We start from the raw sequence: 20,919 nt of genomic DNA, 5'->3' as shown, positions 1-20,919 counted from the left end.
TTGAGTATAGTTGATTTGCAGTATTATGTTAGTTTTAGATGTACAGCAAAGTGATTCAGGTTTTTTTTTTTTCCAAATTATTTTCCATTATAGGTTATTACAAGATACTGAATATAGTTCTCTGTGCTGTACAGTAAATCCTTGTTGCTTATCTATTTTATATATAGTTTTTGATGCTTTTTAAACCAAGTGTGAAACACAGAAAAAGCTAGAAGAAAAATATCCACCTTTATATCACCCGAAGTCCACCTAACAGTATATTTCCTTTCACTTTTCTCTGTAGAGGTTTTTGGAGTTTTGTTTGCTTCTAAATAGTTTTTAATAGTTTTAAAAATGGTTTTTAAAAACTTACATGAAAAACGGTAGTCCTTTGCTTTCTTCCTCTATGTATTTCAGTTTTATTCCTCAGAAGTAATTTTATTTCTTTTAGCTATTTTATTCCTTGTCCCTGTAAAATTTTTTTAATTTATTTTACATTTTTAAAATACATTTTTGAACAGATAATATTACATTCACATGATTCAAAATTCGTGAAGAATCAAAGGATATACAGTAAAAAGTCTTCTTGACACTTCTTTCCTTTGGCTCCCAATTTCCCTTCCCTGGAAGCAAACAGTATCAATTATATATTTCCTTCAATTTAACATTTTTTCATGTTTTGACATTTCACAAATTCTTATACAAACTCTTTCTTGATTGTGCAGTAGTCATTCAGTGGATATACTTTGCCTTTCTTAACCAGTCTCCTGGTATTGGTCATTTATTTTGTTTCCATAATTTCCTATTCTTAATTTATAATAACTTTGGTTAATGTGTTCATTTTGAAATTGAGTTATTTGCTGCTTAAGGGAACAAGAAAATTTAAATTGAATTCTTAAAAGAAAAATCCTAAATTTATTGGGTGGATTTTGTTAAAACATGTGGCAAATCCTAAGAGTAGTAAGAGAAATACTTCAAAATGGTCATTTTAAAATGTGCCTCTTGTCCTGGCCCAGCACAATACAATGTGTTAAATGAATGAACGACTCCTACAATTTATGGTAAAGCAGAAAATAAGTTACTGCAGAGCACTTGATAGCGATTTATGGATAAGATTTAAAGAAGCCAAGATTCACTCACCAACTGGTTATTGAATATTGCTGATTGCCAGGCACAGTGTTAGGAGCTGTGAATATAAGTTGTATGGATTTTCTTATGGAAGGCAGATTCCATTTTCAGGAAAACTTTGGTGCCAGGATCAGAAATAGAATGCTAGACTAGATAGTTAGTCTGCCCCAGTTTGCCTTTACTTATATTTGTTGACTATCACTCTGTAAGTATCTTGTAGACAAAGTTTTCAATTATTATTTAATTGTTCTTTATCTGCATTTCAGTGCTTAATTTTCTTAGATGATCCTCAGGCCGTGAGTGATATCTTAGAAAAACTGGTAAAGGAAGACAACCTCCTGATGGCTTATCAGATTTGTTTTGATTTGTATGAAAGCGCTAGCCAGCAGTTTTTGTCATCTGTAATCCAGAATCTTCGAACTGTTGGCACCCCTATTGCTTCTGTGCCTGGATCCACCAATACGGGTACTGTTCCAGGATCAGAGAAAGACAGGTAAAAGTATCTTTTTCTGTATCAGAACTAATTCAACAATCTTTATTTCATTTTGGGAATAGATATTTATAGACAACATAATCTAAGAATAAATTTCACCATTAGCTTTCATAGATTAGCCTCTTACTAAAGCTATTGCTCTGTTTTGCACTCTGCTGCATACATTAAGGAAAACCAAAGAAATGGACCCTTATGGAAAGAAATGGAAGTGGTTGTCTGATGGGGAGGGTGCTTGCCAGACAGCATGTGTGCTATTTAATCAGGTAAATTAAAAATCTCAGATAGGGCTTCCCTGGTGGCGCAGTGGTTAGGAATCTGCCTCCCAATGCAGGGAACATGGGTATGAGCCCTGGTCTGGGAAGATCCCGCATGCTGCGGAGCAGCTGAGCTTGTCTGCCACAACTACTGAGCCTGCTCTCTAGAGCCCGGGAGTCACAACTACTGAAGCCCGTTGCGCCTACAGCCCCTGCTCCACAACGGGAGAGGCCACCGCAGTGAGAAGCCCGTGCACCACAGCAAGGAGTGGCCCCCGCTCACCACAGCTAGAGGAAGGAAGCCCACACACGACAACAAAGACGCAACGCAGTCAAAAATAAAATAAATAAATTAAAAAAAAGAAACTCAGGTGGGGTAGGTTGGGCTAGATTTTAGGCATTTGGGTTACATATTTGTACAGTTAGAAACATTCTCAGCTTTTTTTTTTTTTTAATTTATTTATTTTTATTATTTTTGGTTGTGTTGGGTCTTTGTTGCTGTGCCCGGGCTTTCTCTAGTTGCAGCCAGCGGGGGCTTCTCACTGTGGTGCCTCCTCTTGTTGCGGAGCACGGGCTCTAGGTGCGTGGGCTCAGTAGTTGTGGCTCACAGGCTCTAGAGCACATGCTCAGTAGTTGTGGCACACGGCCTTAGTTGCTCCACAGCATGTGGGATCTTCCCGGACCAGGGCTCGAACCCGTGTCCCCTGCATTGGCAGGCGGATTCTTAACCACTGGACCACTAGGGAAGTCCCCATTCTCAGCTTTTTTAACACTTTTATTAGAACTAATAAAAATTACTGTAAGTCAGTAATCTTGTAATCTTCATTTATTTAGGCTTTCTTTCATTTCTCTCAACAGTGTTTTTGTAGATTTTAGTACAGGAGTTTTGTACATTTTCCCTTAAATTTATTCCTAAGTATATTAGGTCTTTTAATGCTGCTGTAAGTGGTACGTTTAAATTTCAGTTTCCAATTGTTTGTTGCTAATATATAGAATTACAATTGATTTTTCTATGTTAATGTTGAATCCCACAACCTTGCTTAAGTCACTTATTAGGTCTAGTAAATTTTTTTTATAGATCCCTTTATAGAATTTTCTACATAGGAATCATGTCATCCGTGAACAGAGACAATTTTACTTCTTCCTTTATAACTTTCATATCTTTTCCACCTTTATTTTTTTCTGCATTGGTCAGGAAATCCAAACATTCTTCCTTTGTTCCTAATCGTGGGGTAATAGCATTTAATTTCTTTCTTTTTGATTTTAAAATTGTCTTTCTCCTTACCCTCTCCTGTTCTTGTGTTTATTTGCTTTCATGTTCTTTCTGAGTTGATCTTAATTTCTGAAGTAATTATCCTTCTTCCATTCCCAGTTTTTCCCTAGTTATATTATTTCATTTCTCATATATAATATTCTTTTATATCTTGTAAAAGTTTTCTTCATATCTTTGACCTCTTTTCAAATAATCTTTTCTTATAATAGTGAATGGGATTTTACTTTGATCCTTTTCTGTGGTTTATCTTTACTGAAATTAGTTTTCCTAAATATTTACAAAGGAGGCTTGATTTAGGATAGTTTTCCTAATTTCCCTGTTCTCTAGAATTTCCTCTTTTATCGTGCTTGTGGAGTTTTAAACAAAATGGTGTCTTTGTGTTCTGAGATCTCCTGGCTCTGTTTCCTTTCTCACTTTTATTTCAGCCTTCTTTTTCCCTCATTTCTGCTGCTTTAATTTGGATTCTGTGCCCAGCATTTTCTCCTCAGTGTAGTGCTTTGACCTAGAAGGGGGTGTCGGCTGGTTCGTTTAAGAGTTGTTGAGGCTCCAGCTGCTTTGCTTCAGACTGGTCTTTGTGGCTCGTGGTGGTGTATCTTCACCTGACCGTGTTTTGGGAATCTGGGAGATACTTTGTCACCTGGTTTTGTTGTCCATATATTTTGCTAACCTAGTTAGTTGCTTTGCGTGTTTTTATGAATTTATTTGGTGGAAATCCAGTAACTGGGTTGCCTCCATCTTATTTTACAATCTTTTTCGTTTCCTAATGGCAGTACTTAAGAAGTAATTAACTGTTTTTTCCTTGCAAGATATTTAATTTGGACATGGTTCAGACCTTCAGTTTGATTAAAAGGAAAAAAAAAAGCCACCCACACATACTATTCAGAAAAGATTTATCACATTAGTAACTATTGGTTCTCTTCCTTTTAGTGACTCAATGGAAACAGAAGAAAAGACAGGTAGTGTACTTGTAGGAAAGACACCAGAAGTGGTAAGTGTGCTTTTTGAAGTTGAGGTTGCCATTTAAACATATATTTCCACACTATATTGTAAATTATTTAAAAGTGTTTCATACCTGCTTTTATGGAGGTTTATTATTAAGTTTGATACCAAAGTTATTTTATAAAAATGGATTTTCTATAAAAAGTAAAATTTTAAATATTCATCCCAGGGAATTCCCTGGTGGTCCGGTGGTCCAGTGGTTAGGACTCGGCGCTTTCACTGCTGACAGGGCCTGGGTTCAATCCTTGGTCAGGGAACTAAGATCCCACAAGCCACACAGCACAGCCAAAAAAGAAAAAAGATCAATCCCAGAAGGCACTTGACTTAGAAGAAATAAAATCCTTAGATCCTTATCAAAGAATGAACTCTGTCCAGAATAACTCTGAATTACCTGTCACAGGGTGAGAAAAAAGTATGGCTTCTAACAAATAAATGGCAACTTATCATAGAGGGGGAGGGGGTAGTTTAGTTGTCTTTATTTTTAGTATTCATGGTGTGTGGAGAGTGGGGCAAGGATTAGAGCAGTGGTCTGTTGGATGTAAATGTTTCCTCCATCAGGATTTTTGGTTTCTGGTTATCAGGTATATAAATTTCAACTCTTCTTCACATGGTTGGAGAGTTGTGTTGATGGCTTGGTAGTTCATGAGATCATATATATGTGTTGGTTAAAGGTGCTTTTTCTCAATTTGGAGGAGGGAGTTTCTCACCTAAACTATAAGTTGGTTGTGTATAAAGTAGTTCTCCTTGCATATCACCGGTAATTAGTTACTCTTTTACAGTTTTTTTTAATATTAAAATATTTTATATTGGAAGTGAGTTTGGAATGAATTGCATTCTTCCATCAAGCTGGTATCATATCTCAATGGCATCTAATAAAGAAATAAATTACTTTCTCTCAAATAAATGATACATGAGTTTGCTAGATCCTACTGTTAAAATATGGGTTTTGTTGTGTGTATGACTGAATTTCACTGGTTTAGTGCTGTTAAAAAAGTTAGCTTACTGGATTTCAGTAATACAATAATTTTCATTCTTGTTTGTTCGGCAGAGTCCAGAGCCCAAGGATCAGACTTTGAAAATGATTAAAATTCTAAGTGGTGAAATGGCTATTGAGTTACATCTGCAGTTTTTAATACGAAACAATAACACAGATCTCATGATTCTAAAAAACACAAAGGTAGGAAATTCATCTGTAATGGAGGCCTTTTTTTATATTTATTTCTTTGTTGAATAAGTACTTACATTTGTTATTGAATAATTTGTTGCATTTTATTCCTGATCAAGGAAATAAGTATTTAAAAAAAATAACAATGGGAGAAATGCTTGATCTTGTTGAAGAAGAAAAGGAATTAATATTGATTGAGCTCCTGTTTTTTGTGCTAGTCTCTCATTGGGAAGTTTAGTGGCTTTTTTTTTTTTAAGTTAGCTTTTATTTGAATGTATACGTGTGGCATTTGGACAAATACCACAATCAGAACATTAATACAGGTTATTTGTGTGTTTGTTTTTCCCACTGAACTGCAAACTCCTTGAGAATAGGGGTTCTTACCTTGATATTGTAACCTTTGTTGAGATATTGATCCTAACAATTATTAATATTAATTTTTGAACAGATAATCTATTCATCTGGTTCAAAAAATGTTTTAATATAAAAAGATACATAGTACAAAAAAATCTTCCTGCCTTGCCTGTGTTATTTACCCAGTATCCTTTCCCAAAGTCATTTATTCATTTTTTATTGTCATATACTATTCCATTACTAAACAGTTGTTTGATTGAGGTATATGTAATCATGCTTCTCCAGACTTTCAAAATAATTTTTACAGATGGCAAAAAGAATAATATAATCTGCATTTATGACAGTTTTCTGATGTTTATCTTTATAACGCAGTCTCATTAAAAATAAACAAAATAGGGGCTTCCCTGGTGGCGCAGTGGTTGAGAGTCCGCCTGCCGATGCAGGGGACACGGGTTCATGCCCTGGTACGGGAAGATCCCACATGCCGCGGAGCGGCTAGGCCTGTGAGCCATGGCTGCTGAGCCTGCGCGTCCAGAGCCTATGCTCCGCAACAGGAGAGGCCACAACAATGAGAGGCCCGCGTACCGCAAAAATAAATAAATAAATAAAAATGAACAAAATAACTTTGGTGCTTGCCAGAGTTACAGTGCCGGAAGAGGTGCAGCATTGCTCCTCGGGTTACCCCAATACTTTGGAGACCTTGAGCAAGATACTGAAGAGAAATGGCGAACTGTTCAGAAACCAAAAATTAGAAAGTCTGCTGCATAAATTCCTACCCAAAATCTACTACTGACCTCAAGTTAAGACCACAAATAAAACTTTGTTTGACTTGCTTGTTTTTTATAAGCTAGCTATTTAATGTTTATAAAAGAAATATCCAAGGTTCATATGTTAAATACCAGTTCAGTTTATTCATGTTTTCACCACAGAACAGGGCCTCTTACTGTGTGTTCACATGCAAGCTTGCGTTTGTAGGAATACTTTGCTAATGATAAAAATCTGTATTTGTTTTTGTAGGATGCGGTAAGGAACTCTGTGTGTCACACAGCAACTGTTATAGCAAACTCTTTTATGCACTGTGGGACTACCAGTGACCAGTTTCTTAGGTAAATATGCTTGTAGGTTCCCACTTTGGTTTAAAATTGTCTTTGACAGAGACTTGTTGACATTGTCACATGGATGTGGGGAACTTTCCCTGCCTGACAGTCCTGAATTTTAAATTCTACTTTTCTATTTTATAAATTTTTTAAATTGCATATGCCTACTTGTTTTGAGGTAAAATTAATTTTCTCTATTAGTTGCCTTGAATATAGGTTTTTGAATGAAATACGTTAAGCTTAGAAATTTGATACAGTTTTGCTTTTGTTCATAGTGGAATTACATGTCATGCATTTTTAAAGTCCTCAAAATATTAAGAACAACTTAGGAGGTAAAATGGAATCATCAGTAACTTGAGATCCATAAAGTAAAATGATTTGTAACAGCTCAAGGTGAACATTTTAATGCTTTGACGTTAGCGTTATAAAAAGCTTTATGGAGTTCATTTCAGTAGTGTTGCTGAATTTCCTTTTCTTACAGAGATAACTTGGAATGGTTAGCCAGAGCCACTAACTGGGCAAAATTTACAGCCACGGCCAGTTTGGGTGTAATTCATAAGGTAATATATACCGATCACTGTGAGCAGGCATCAGAACAGAAGCAATTTTCCTGGAGTTAAGAAAAAAACTAAAGTTTACTATAATTCATTGACAGGTACATTTTGTTAAATTGGGTCAGTCCTCATACAGGGAAGGATAAAGTAAAGAAGAAATGTGTGTTTGTTTTTTTTATAAAAAGTGGAAGCCTTTTTCCTGTGAAGACTAGCTAAGACATTTCTCAAAATGAATTGAAATAAGTTATTTGCATTATCTAAGATGAATTTGGGGAACTGTTATAAAACAAGGAGGGGGTGGGAATTGCAGCATTTGTTTCTAACCAGGATGTGACTGGGTCATTTAAAGGCTGTCTTCTTGTGTGAGTGATAAAGTTGCTTAGGAGAGAGCCCCACTTCCCCCTTCACTCTGGAGAAAAAGCAATAATCATAGAAAATGTTACATCTTCTTTTCTCTAACTTTCCTTTACTGACACCTTTGTGGTGGCTCAAATTTACAGGGTCATGAGAAGGAAGCATTACAGTTAATGGCAACATATCTTCCCAAGGACACCTCTCCAGGATCAGCCTATCAGGAAGGTGGAGGTCTCTATGCACTAGGTCTCATTCATGCCAATCATGGGGGTGATATAATTGACTATCTGCTTAACCAGCTTAAGAATGCCAGCAATGATGTAAGTATTAGAATGGAAAAATAAATTCCCATTACTTAAGAGTCCAGGGAGGGCTTCCCTGGTGGCGCAGTGGTTGGGAGTCCGTCTGCCGATGCAGGGGACATGGGTTCGTGCCCCGCTCCGGGAAGATCCCACGTGCCGTGGAGTGGCTAGGCTCGTGAGCCATGGCCGCTGAGCCTGTGCGTCCGGAGGCTATGCTCCGCGGTGGGAGAGGCCACAACAGTGAGAGGCCCGCGTACCGCAAAAAAAAAAAAAAAAAAAAAAAAAAAAAGTCCAGGGAAACATTAAATTTGCCAAATTATTTCAGTGAATAGAAATTTTGTAGGATTCCCAAACCAGTACTGTTCTCATTGAATCTTTTCTTTCTTTCTTTATTTGGTTGCATGGGTCTTAGTTGTGGCAGGCGGGCTCCTTAGTTGTGGCTCGTGGACTCCTTAGTTATGGCTGGCCAGCACCTTAGTTGCAGCATATGGGCTCCTTAGTTGCGGCATGCATGTGGGATCTAGTTCCCTGACCAGGGATCGAACCCAGGCCCCCTGCATTGGGAGCATGGAGTCTTAACCACTGTACCGCCAGGGAAGTCCCTAGAATCTTTTCTTTTGAAGGTAGTTTCCTCTCCTTCTCTATAAGCTAAAATTGTGCTTCTCAGTCCTTTAAACCTTGTGTGTGAGGAGCAAAATAAAGTACCAGATATTTATATTGATAAAATATGTGTTGTATTCCCACACTTCAGAGTCTTGTTATGTTATATAAGTGACTTTAGTGATCATTTAGCCTAATTCTATTATTTTTCAGGAAACTAAAGCCCAAAGAAATTGCATGTACTCTTTTGGGAATCAGAATCTTGCTTGTTTGAACTTCGATGGTTTTTTAAATGTAACTCTTTTGGAAAAACTTACTAAGCAGCCCTGTTCTTTTTCTAAGGAACCTTGACACCTAGGATTTTAGACTTTAACTTTTATGTTAGTCTCTTTTAGAAGGTTATCGGGAGAGTAGCTAAGTGAGCCAGAAAATTCTGTCCTACTTCAGTGAAAAGACTGAGGCCAGTAGGAAGGTCTTTCTCAGCTAATAAACCCCCTATCCACAAATCATATAGTTTATACATATCTCTACCTCATTTCCTCTGTTGGTCTCAGGTAAAAATTTTCTTGTCAGATAAAACTTTTTGGTTACCAGCAATAAAACCCTCTGCTTAAACAAGGAGTTTATTGGAAGTAGCTTACTTAATTAAAGGAAAAGCTGATGAACCAGTTCTCACAAAGGTTAAGCACAGGGCAGTTCTAGGAATCTAGATAACAAGAAGTAATGGGATCATCTCTTCAGGGCACTACTGTCAGGATGAATGAACTTGAAATGTTTTTGGTCCTTGGGTCATTCCACCTAAGAAAGATTAAAATTCCAGAGGAGCATCTGATTGGCCTGTCTTGGGTCACAGGCCCACACTTTCGCTAGGGGAAGATGGGAGCTTATTTTAAGTGATGGTTCCACCAAGACTCGAACCAGCGGGGAGGAATATTCCCCAAGCAGGAGTGGGGTGCTGTCACCAATAAAAGGATACCGTACATTCAAAAGTAACAGATCACCACAAAAGTGTTCTTCAAATAAAGACTAACTTTTGGTCTTGACACCATTTTCTCCCACTTTCTTCATAACCATGAAGTTATGAAGAAACTTTTTTCTCCTTTATCTTCAGTTTCCTTCTATGCTGCCTCCCTCAGTCCACAAGCATCTTCAGGTCTCACCTATCCTAAAAAAATCTTTCCTCACCACTTGCTTCTCCCTTTTAGTTGTTGTCGTCTTTCTCCTCCCCTTCTCATGTGAATTTATTAAAAGAGAGCTGTACTGTCTCCACTTTCATTTTTTTCATTTCCTTTTCAACCCACTATTATTTTGCATCAGCAAGCAGCATTCTTTTGAAACTGAAATTGGTGAGGTTACCACTGGCCCTCTGTATCCTTTGATCATACTTCCTAGGCCAGCTGCTTTCCATGCCTAATATCACAACGTATTTTGAAATTAGAATGAAAGTTGGATTTTAAGTGCAGTGTACCAAATAAATGGAGCCCATCCTTTTTCTCTAGATTGTTCGACATGGTGGCAGTCTGGGCCTTGGTTTGGCTGCCATGGGGACTGCACGCCAGGATGTGTATGATTTGCTAAAAACAAACCTTTATCAGGATGATGCTGTGACAGGTAAGTGATTCTTTCCAAAGATAACAAACTCTAGGATTAATTAATGTAACTGTAATATTTGTTTTCTACCTATATTTTGTGGTCTCTTAAAAATCTAATGGATTTCTCTATTTGTAGAGAATTCTTTTTAGGAAGTATAGGAATAGATTTCTCTATTTGCCCCATTTATCAAACTCATTTTATAAAAATATGTTTTGTGATATATAGGCTTTTTAAAATGGTATGTCTTGTGTGTATGTCTGTATAACTGACTTTTGCAAATAGAAGTTTATTAGAGTGATCTGCTTGTATCCTGAGGCTGTCTCTACTGCTAGGTGATAATGTAGAAAAAATATTGCCATAATGTCTCCTTTGAAATCTCTGCAGGATTTTGTAGTGTATCCTATCAAGATTTAAAAGGAAAATAGCTGTAAATATATGGATGTACTTCCACATAAACTATTCTTTATGTCTGATGACTTGAAACAATGCTCTCAGAAGCTAATGGTTGTTTTGATAGTTGATGCTAATAGATAGCACTTCCAATAGGATATGTTTTATTTACTTTACGTACATAACTCGTACTCTTTAATGTTTTGCTTTTCACTCACTAGGGGAAGCAGCTGGCCTGGCCCTAGGTTTGGTTATGTTGGGCTCTAAAAATGCCCAGGCTATTGAGGACATGGTTGGCTATGCACAGGAAACTCAACATGAGAAGATTCTACGTGGTCTTGCAGTTGGCATAGCATTAGTGATGTACGGAAGGATGGAGGAGGCTGATGCTCTCATTGAATCTCTCTGCCGTGATAAGGTCACATATTATTCATCCTTTTTTCCCTGCATTTCTTCACCCTCCGGTTATTATATCCAGCATTTACAGAAACACTTAACCTTTACTGGAAATTATCTTTGTTCCTATCAGAACTCTTAGGCACATTTGTTGATAAAACTTCTCAAAAGATATATAAAGCCTTATAGAATTTAGGAAAGAAAAACACTGATTAAAAGAGGTGAGCAGGGCTAATTTGAGAATTTTAAATTTAATCAAGACTTCAGTGATTTTTCAAATAAGCAGATTTAGAAAAATTCTTTAGAAATATATAGGTTGATTTCTTTTAGAAATAATGTTTTGGGGATGATTTCATAATCATTTAATAAGACATAAAGTTTACTCATTGTTTTTTCATCAGAAAACAGTGCCAATCTCTATACTTATTTATTTGGGTGAGATTTTTTTCCTTTGCCTTTTGTTTTGTTTTTACAATGGTATTGTATATGGTAGGTAGTCAGTGGTAAACAGTACTGTCCTCTGTAATCTGATAAAAACATCCACTGCTATAGTTTATTGATAAAACTAATTATTTTGCTCACCTATCAGACTACATATCTCTTCCACTCAGTGCTCAGTGGCCAAGAATTAAGTGGTAAGGTAAAAGCAAGTTAGAATGTAGAATTAGAAGCAAGCTTCTTTGTTGTTTGACAAATGGAAGTTGAGAATCATAGGGCAGTGAGTGTTGGTATTCGGCTTGAGTTTATACTTTATAAAAAGTGTGAGGCAGCATAGGCATGTTGCACAGAATATTGGGAATTAGAAGCAGTTAACTACTACCATATTAGAGTCTTTTAATTCTCCATTTGTGTAGAGAACTGCCAACCACAAAATGGTGCTCCTTGAGTTCATTTCTTACCTAAAACCAGCTCCCCTGATGGATGAAACTAAGCCTGTAGAAGTTACTATCTGAAATAAGTTGACGATTGATATTGAATTATTTCTTAGGATCCAATTCTTCGACGATCTGGAATGTATACCGTGGCCATGGCTTATTGTGGTTCAGGTAACAACAAAGCTATTCGCCGCCTGCTACACGTTGCTGTAAGTACTCTGACCTTTCTTGGATAGGCATGGAAGAGAAAGTTTGCAGACGGACACTAAATGTGCTGATGACTGCACACCCACACCACATAACTATCACCAGCGGCCCCAGGTTCAGATTCTCATTCATGGAGCACAGTCAGCCATAACCTAGCGCCAGGTTCACTTAGCTTTTCAGAAGGATACAGGAAAGGATGACAGTGTGTCTATTTGAATGAAAGTCCTTAAAGTCATTTAGGAGCAACTTCTGAAACTCTATTCCAAGGGGCACCCTCATTTATAAGGGACAGGACCATGTGAATGGATCCAGGAACTTGGACATGCACTAGAACACAGCAGGGAATGACACGGAGTCTTTGGCATCATTGAGCTTCATGGAATACATTGAGCTTAGGGAATACAGATGCCAGAACAGATTAATACAAGTGTAATGAGAGTTGCAACACAGAAAACTCAAACTGCATATCAGCTGCTTCCTTTGAGGAACATGATATGTCTTCCCGTCTGCAAATAAATTGTAAAGCATTCGTCTAGGACTTCAACACACCTCAGGAGAATTGTTCCTGGGTATTCCATATTTATTGTTATGATTGTGTATGGAATTTTCCTCCCATTACATTTTCTGCCAGGTTATTATTGGTGTAAAACAAAAGCTATTGATTTTTTTAGATTTATTTTGTAAACTGGACACCTTATTAAACTCTTTTATTGTGTTTAAAAAAAAAGACCATGTGAATGTGTGCCACCACCCCAGGGTAGGGAAATCTAATGAACAATAGGAACGACTTCTTTTTCCAGCCTGTGAAGTTAGCTTCCAGGTACCCCTAAGGGACATGCTCTATGACAGGAGACACGTTGCACAGGAAAGCCAATGCCCATGTTTTCCAACAGGCTTTTTCCACTCAGAGTCACCCAATCCAGGTACAGTTTTTCAGTGATAAATAATGTTGCCTGATAACACAGTGGACGTTCCATATGTCTTAACCCAGTAGGTTTCTACCATCTTGGTGCTGGGAGATGGTAGACCCAAGGTCATCTTCCCATGCAGAAAGGATTTAGAGCTATTATTATTTCTTTCTTCCTAGAGATATTCACATGACACAGTATTTATTAGTAATTTATTATTTATCAGTGCAGCATGTGGTATGTTATAGATGGTTGTATTTTGCTTGAGTTTAGGACATACAGTTTTGAAAACAACATTGAAGGAATGGTTAGATTTTCAACGTGGCCCACAAAAGCTATGGTAGAGCTGAAATAGTCTTTAGAAGTAGCCCTGCATCTTAAACTTCACCAAACTATAAAGGCTTCTAAGCCTTGAAATGAAGAAATTCTCAGATGAATTTTTCTTAATTGGGGTAAGACATTCTAATAGAGGAATACAGTAGTCCCCCCTTACCCACGGGGTGTATGTTCCAAGACGCCCAGTGGATGCCTGAAACCACGGATAGTCCATATACTATGTTTTTTCATATATATAACATACATACATACCTGTAATAAAGTTTAACTTATAAATTAGGCACAGTAAGAGAATACCTGAATTGCAGCATCACTACTCCTGTGCTTTGGGGCCATTATTAGGTAAAATAAAGATTATTTGAATATAAGCACTGCAATACCTCATCGATCTGATAACTGAGAGGGCTACTATGTGACTAGTGTGTGGATAGCATATACAACTGAGACACACCAAACAAAGGAATGATTTACATCCCAGGCGGGACAGAGTGGGATGGTGTGAGATTTCATTAGAATACTCAGAATGACATGCAATTTAAAACTTACGAATTGTTTATTTCTGGAATTTTCCATTTAATATTCAGACCACAGTTGACTGTGGGTAACTGAAACTGCTGAAAGTGAAACCATGGATTAGGGAGGTGGCTACGGTAATATACTAATGAGATCTAGTTTACGTTTAAATGACGTGGGCCTCTCATATCAGTTTATTCTAGTAACGTGATGAGTGTAGTAATAGGATGCATGTAGTATAATGTAATTATCCTTTAAATTTTTTCCTAGGTAAGTGATGTTAACGACGATGTCAGGAGGGCAGCAGTAGAATCACTTGGGTTCATTCTCTTCAGGTAATAATTTCTAACTTCTGATTCTATTTATATTCCATTTCTATTTGTAGTTAGTAATTAAACAGAAACTAAATATCTGAGGAAGTATGTCTAGGTTCAGAGTGAGGACCATATAACATTAAAGTTAGTACTGTTCCTCTGAAAAAGAAGCCAGTATGTTTTGAGAGTCTGAGATGCTCTTTGAGAAGCAGTAGTCCTCTTCCCATGTATATTGGTAATTCAAAAGGGATGCTATCTCTCACACAGACTTGTAGAGTTCTTGAAGCTCTTTAATGAGAGTGAAAGGTATTAGGTTTTGTTTAAATGCAAAGGAGTGGAAAATGTGCAGATTTGGAGATGCCCTTGGCATTATAGTATGGTTGTGATTTAGAGGACACACTCTGAAACCAATCTGCCAGGATTGAATCTTGGCCCTGTCACTTACTAGCTGAGTGACTTTGGGCTTGTTACTTAGCGTCTTTGAACTTCAAATTCCTAAGGGTATAGTAATAGTACCTAAGACTGTTTTTTGACAGTTAAGTGAATTAATATGTCTAAAGTCTTTCGAACTGTATCTGGCACTAGTAAGTGCTATTCAAGTGTGTATGAGTAGTGGCAGTTGCAATAGTTGTGGTAGATGCAGTAGTACTTCTTACAGTAGTTCTTCTCTCCAATTTCATATACACTGTTTCTTTTCGCTTAGGTACTTTATCTTAAAATGCAACATAGGAAAATAAAAAGTATTTCTTTCAGCTCGTTTTTGGGCACTGCTTATTAGAGTTTACTTGTGGTGAAATTACACAGTAAAATAAGTTCTGAAGGTGCATGTAAGATGAGTTTCATGTACTTTTCATCTTTGGTATAGATTGTATATATATTTTTTCCAACAAATATTTACTCAACATCCACTGTGAACTGGTTAGAGGACCTTCTCTAAGATGCAAGATAGGAAGTTAACCATTTACTGCAGGCACTAAATATATTTTTCCTATTGTGGATAAAAATGTTGAATAAAACAGCAAAGCACACATCCATATAGCATGTTAATAGGTTTCTCCTTACACCAGTCAGTTTTGTTGAATGAGGTTGTTCAAAAAAATACTAATCTCCTTTATTGTATTACCTCTAACCTCATTTGTCTAACTTGTTCACAGAGAGACTAGAGAACTTTCACTAAATCCTAAAGTCATAGTATTTATACAGATCTACTAGTCTGGTACCTCTAAAACAGATTATGTGGTTAATTGGTTATTATTGTTTTTAGTAAATTCATAGAAGTATCACGTGTTCATTGATTCCTTTTCTGAGATCTGATAAAACCTATTTGTGTTAAGCTATTCCACATTTTTTCAAAAGATCTACAGCAGGCTCCATAGTTTAAATTTCTTGAGTCCTGTCTCTTTTTGAACACTGGAATATTTAGCCACGTACAGTCCTTTTGTATCTTTGCCATTTTCTGTTTTTGCTCAGATTTGTCAACAGTGGTTCTACAATTATATTCACAAGTTCTGTTTCAGGGAAGTGATTCATTTAGCTTAGAGACTTGAACTCATTTAAGGCACCCAGTCTCTTCACCTGTTTTGCATTTTGATCAGTCTTAACAACGTTACTTTCTATCTTTCTGGTCTAAAAAGCATTCTCCTGAGACAAAAGATGGAAGCAGAATAGAAGTTGAATAGTTCTGTTTCCTTCCTGTCATCTTTGGCATATCATTCTAGCCAACCTGTGATGCTAACCTTTCCTTAATTTTGTTCTAGAGATTAGACACAATTGAAAACCAAAAACAAATGGTTTTATTATTGCTATTCGGGGAGGTTTTTTTTTAATTCTTATTGGAAAACTAGATAATTTGTATATGGAAAATATATTCTTCTAGGTGTGCCCTTAGTAACTATTGGCCTGTATAAAGAATCCTACTCATCATGGTCTCTTCCTGTGTTTTATCTATTCAGTCGGCTACTAACTGTTCCTATTAGTCACTTTATATTTTATATCATATAAATCAGTCACCTAGGGTGTGTATTCTGCCACACAGGAAGTTGAGCTTTCGTGAAAACTGTTTTTCTTCCATTTTTAACCTGACAGTGCTTTGCTCTCTAATTATCAAAATTCATTTCTGCCCTTGTGTTTACTGTAGCTTACACATGTGCTCAGTTCCCAGTTTCAGCAGCAGATGTCTTCCATGAGCTGCTTTTAGGCTTTGCTAGGATCTCTACTACCTAGGATACTCAGATCCAGCTAATGAGTTGTTTTTGTGCTCATTATTTCTAAGGGACCATTCAGAGTTCTGTTGCTGTTGTTTTCTTTTTTCTTCAGAATGATTCTTATAAGAGGTAGAAACTGGAAAAGACTTTATAGGTAACTTTGTCTAAAACTTCATGGATGAAGAAAATTAAATGTAATCAACTTGTCTAAGGAGTTGCAGTTAAAGCCAAGTTCTCTAATTTTAGATTGTTGTCAATTCCCTGGAGTGATTTTTTTTTTTTTTTTTTTTTTGCGGTATGCGGGCCTCTCACTGTTGTGGCCTCTCCCATTGCGGAGCACAGACTCTGGACGCGCAGGCTCAGCGGCCACGGCTCACGGGCCCAGCCGCTCCGCGGCATGTGGGATCCTCCCGGACCGGGGCACGAACCCATGTCCCCTGCATTGGCAGGCGGACTCTCAACCACTGCACCACCAGGGAAGCCTTGGAGTGATAACTTTTAAAGGTGAAAAAAACCTTAGAAATAAAACAGTATTCCCATTTTTTTTTGAAGAGAAGAAAATTGAATTCCAAAATTGTTAACAAAACTTCCTGTTGTCATAGAGCTGAATGGTAGAACAGAAATTCAAAACAAGTCTCAGGATAGACCAATGCTTTCTCTACCATGCCTTTACTTCAGAGCGCCTTCTTTCTGAGTGTCTGTGATAGAACATTTTTATTCTCAAATTTCCTTATTAAGTTTAATATTTGGAAAGTTTCTGTACTGTATCCTAAGAATTAGTAAATGTTTTCTGATGTGTCATCGGTTGCTTTCTTAGTGTGCTCCATTTTATCATTTCTTCCCTTTTAAATGATACTTTTAAAATAACCACAGACATTTGGCCCCCTTGAATTGTGTTTTAAGGATTTATTTCTTCTTAATTTTTAAAACTTCTTTTAAAGTGTACTTATTGGACACAAATACTGAAAACATATCAGTAAACACATATTTGTACTTCAGCAACTAAGGTGAAATTGTCTTTGTAGGAAACTAAAAATTTTCATGTGTAGGGCTTCCCTGGTGGCACAGTGGTTGAGAGTCCGCCTGCTGATGCAGGGGACACGGGTTCATGCCCCGGTCCGGGAAGATCCCACATGCCGTGGAACGGCTGGGCCCATGAGCCGTGGCCGCTGAGCCTGCGCGTCCAGAGCCTGTGCTCTGCAATGGGAGAGGCCACAACAGTGAGAGGCCCATGTACTGCAAAAAAAAAAAAAAAAAAAAATTTCATGTATATTATCTCCTTTATTCTTAGGATAGTCCAGGGAGTTGTAGTGTTTTCACTGTTTCTTTCTACTGGTATTTGTGGGTTATATGTTCATAATCTGTATGATAAAAATAGAAAATTAAATTGAAAAACATTCTTGCCAAGTTGAAATGAACCTAGTGTAATTTTAATCCAGTAAATAGGTGATTCGTGGGTCCATTGTTATTAGTCTAGTCAGCAGATTTATTGTCACTACTCTGTACAGTACTGTGCTTGGCATTGACTGAAAACTCAGTTGGAATTGAACAGAATCTGAATTATTTCATCTTCACATCGGAAAGGAAAATGAAGAAAGAGGCTAATAGAAGTATTAGTTTTTATATACTTGTTGAAATTAAGTTGCTATAATGGTGAACAAGGTGATGATCTGATATAGACCTTTCTTAAAATTAGATAGGGCTTCCCTGGTGGCGCAGTGGTTGAGAGTCCGCCTGCCGATGCAGGGGACACGGGTTTGTGCCCCAGTCCGGGAAGATCCCACATGCCACGGAGCAGCTGGGCCCGTGAGCCATGGCCACTGAGCCTGCGCATCCAGAGCCTGTGCTCCACAACGGGAGAGACCACAACAGTGAGAGGCCCACATACCGCAAAAAAAAAAAAAAAAATTAGATAATCTTTGATATCCGTGATCATCTTTGCTATGACTTAAGCTTACAATATAACACTAAATATTTCTCAATTTATACATTAATTTACTTGCAGATATGGATGGATCTCACAAGATCAGAGGGAGATTCTTGGTGCAGATACTTTTTAGACCACAAAAAATGGTTTCTTGAATAGAAATATGTTGCATCATCATAGATCCTTAGCATTTGAAGGAACCCTAGCAATCAGATAGTTACCACCAAATGTGTAAATTATCTTTACAATATCTCCATTCACAATTTTGTATCAATTTGATACATATTCTCTGTGTGCTGTTTTCTGTTTCTGCCTCAGTGTCTGGATGCTGTAACTTCCTTTAGTTTTGTTTTTTTAATTCTTCCTTCTATCTGCATCTTTGTTTTCCCCTCGCATTCAATTAACAATAATAATGGGGCTTCCCTGGTGGCGCAGTGGTTGAGAGTCCGCCTGCCGATGCAGGGGACACAGGTTCGTGCCCCGGTCTGGGAAGATCCCACATGCCATGGAGTGGCTAGGCCGGTGAGCCATGGCCACTGAGCCTGCGCTTCCGGAGCCTGTACTCTGCAGTGGGAGAGACTACAACAGTGAGAGGCCCGCGTACCGCAAGGAATAAATAAATAAATACGGAGTAGAGTGAAAAAAATTTTTTTCAAAATTATTCTTCTAAATAGGTACAATCTATTCCTTTTCTTTGAAGATAGAACTATTAAAGAGAGTCCCTTTGTTGCCATAGCAGTGGTTAACTTCGAGATTTGCTTTTAAATATAGATTTCCTTAAAATGTTTTAGAATAGAAATATCAGTTATGTATCAAAATGCTAAAAATTTTGTGCTGTGTTGTACTTTTTCAGAAATAGTTTATATTGGAGTTGTATTTCTTTTTCTAGAACCTTCTGGAAATACTAGAATGATCTCATTAACTAGCTCTCAGCTAACTGTAAGCAAGGAATTTTTTTTCAGGAATTGAAGCTGAACAGCTTAAAGGTCTTATAGTTAATTCTGTGGGTGTGCATATGTTTAAGCACATACACAAATTTGAAGTCAGTATAGAGCATGTGGGAAGATACTCCTTCTAATCTAGATTGTCTAGGGATAGAGCTTTGCCAGTGAGATTGCCATCTCTAGTATTTAAATTTTCTGAAACAATTTTATATGCCATCAGATACCTAAGACACAGTTTGGAATACTGTTGGAGTGATATCTGAAAACTTAATCTCTGACTTGGCAAGACTGTAAATCTTAACATACGCCAAACACTTCATATTAGAGACTGGAACCAAAATAGATAAGAATGACTTTTTTTTTTTTTTTTAAGGAACGTAAATTATTTTGCCTCTTATTCGAGATAACCCATCCCTTTTTTAACATCTTTATTGGAGTATAATTGCTTTACAGTGTTGTGTTAGTCTCTGCTGTATAACAAAGTGAATCAGCTATACATATACCTATATCCCCATATCTCCTCCCTCTTGTGTCTCCCTCCCACCCTCCCTATCCCACCCCTCTAGGTGGACACAAAGCACCGAGCTGATCTCCCTGTGCTATGTGGCTGCTTCCCACTAGCTATCTGTTTTACATTTGGTAGTGTATTTATGTCCATGCCACTCTCTCACTTCATCCCAGCTTACCCTTCCCCCTTCCTGTGTCCTCAAGTCCATTCTCTATGTCTGCGTCTTTATTCCTGTCCTGCCCCTAGGTTCTTCAGAGCCATTTTTTTTTTAGATTCCATATATATGTATTAGCATATGGTATTTGTTTTTCTCTTTCTGACTTACTTCACTCTGTATGACAGTCTCTAGGTCCATCCACCTCACTACAAATAACTCAGTTTTGTTTCTTTTTATGGCTGAGTAATATTCCATTGTATATATGTACCACATCTTCTTTATCCATTCATCTGTCAATGGACACTTAGGTTGCTTCCATGTCTTGGCTATTATAAATAGAGCTGCAATGAACATTGTGGTACATGACTCCTTTTGAATTACAGTTTTCTCAGGGTATATGCCCAGTAGTCGGATTGCTGGGCAGTATGGTAATTCTACTTTTAGTTTTTTAAGGAACCTTCATACTGTTCTCCATAGTGGCTATATCAACTTACATTCTCACCAACAGTGCAAGAGGGTTCCCTTTTCTCCACACCCTCTCCAGCATTTATTGTTTGTAGTTTTTTTTGATAATGGCCATTCTGACCAGTGTGAGGTGATAACCTCATTGTAGTTTTGATTTGTATTTCTCTAATGATTAGTGATGTTAAAGATCCTTTCATGCGGAGATAACCCACCTTTAACACTGCTGAAAAAAGAGTTGTCACAAAAATGCCTAAAGTTTTAGTGATTTAGGAGTTAAATTTGTAAGGTATACTCTTTCTGGCAGATGACATAGAGCCCATAAGATCTGTAATAGAACCATGTTCTAGGAAAGGATTCTGCAATTTGAATTTTATATACCTGGTTTTCTTATGCTGAGTGAGCTTCTCCATAGCCAGCATATTTCTTGTGATAATTTTCTTAAACTGTGTTGCCTGGAAGGGAGCAAGGATGGAGCAATAGGTTGAGGCATAAGAATGGGTCAGCCTGAAAAGGAAAGGCTAAGATATGGGCTGTCTTCACTGCAGATTCCCTCAGCCTAAATTTATTCACCATTTATGTGAGTAGCATAAAAATAAAATATCAAGGGCTTCCCAGGTGGCACAGTGGTTA

The 20,919-nt window shown here is 37.4% G+C and overlaps 1 protein-coding gene across 3 annotated transcripts in view; it reads left to right on the top strand.

Annotated features, from left to right (window-relative positions):
- Nucleotides 1-20,919, top strand: part of PSMD1 (proteasome 26S subunit, non-ATPase 1) — a 105,004-nt gene that overhangs the window by 12,626 nt on the left and 71,459 nt on the right. For all 3 annotated transcript variants that reach the window (XM_019923520.3, XM_073807137.1, XM_019923521.3), the window contains 10 exons: nucleotides 1,374-1,600; nucleotides 4,055-4,115; nucleotides 5,175-5,303; nucleotides 6,663-6,751; nucleotides 7,224-7,302; nucleotides 7,797-7,970; nucleotides 10,052-10,163; nucleotides 10,757-10,953; nucleotides 11,920-12,015; nucleotides 14,041-14,105. In XM_019923520.3, coding sequence (XP_019779079.1) covers nucleotides 1,374-1,600; nucleotides 4,055-4,115; nucleotides 5,175-5,303; nucleotides 6,663-6,751; nucleotides 7,224-7,302; nucleotides 7,797-7,970; nucleotides 10,052-10,163; nucleotides 10,757-10,953; nucleotides 11,920-12,015; nucleotides 14,041-14,105 — 1,229 coding nt within the window. The remainder of the gene's footprint in view (nucleotides 1-1,373; nucleotides 1,601-4,054; nucleotides 4,116-5,174; nucleotides 5,304-6,662; nucleotides 6,752-7,223; nucleotides 7,303-7,796; nucleotides 7,971-10,051; nucleotides 10,164-10,756; nucleotides 10,954-11,919; nucleotides 12,016-14,040; nucleotides 14,106-20,919) is intronic.

Source organism: Tursiops truncatus, chromosome 7 (assembly GCF_011762595.2).
Source record: "Tursiops truncatus isolate mTurTru1 chromosome 7, mTurTru1.mat.Y, whole genome shotgun sequence".
NCBI lineage: Eukaryota > Metazoa > Chordata > Mammalia > Artiodactyla > Delphinidae > Tursiops > Tursiops truncatus.
The sequence above is the reverse complement of the archived record's forward strand: the minus strand, read 5'-3'. Positions and strand labels throughout refer to the sequence as shown.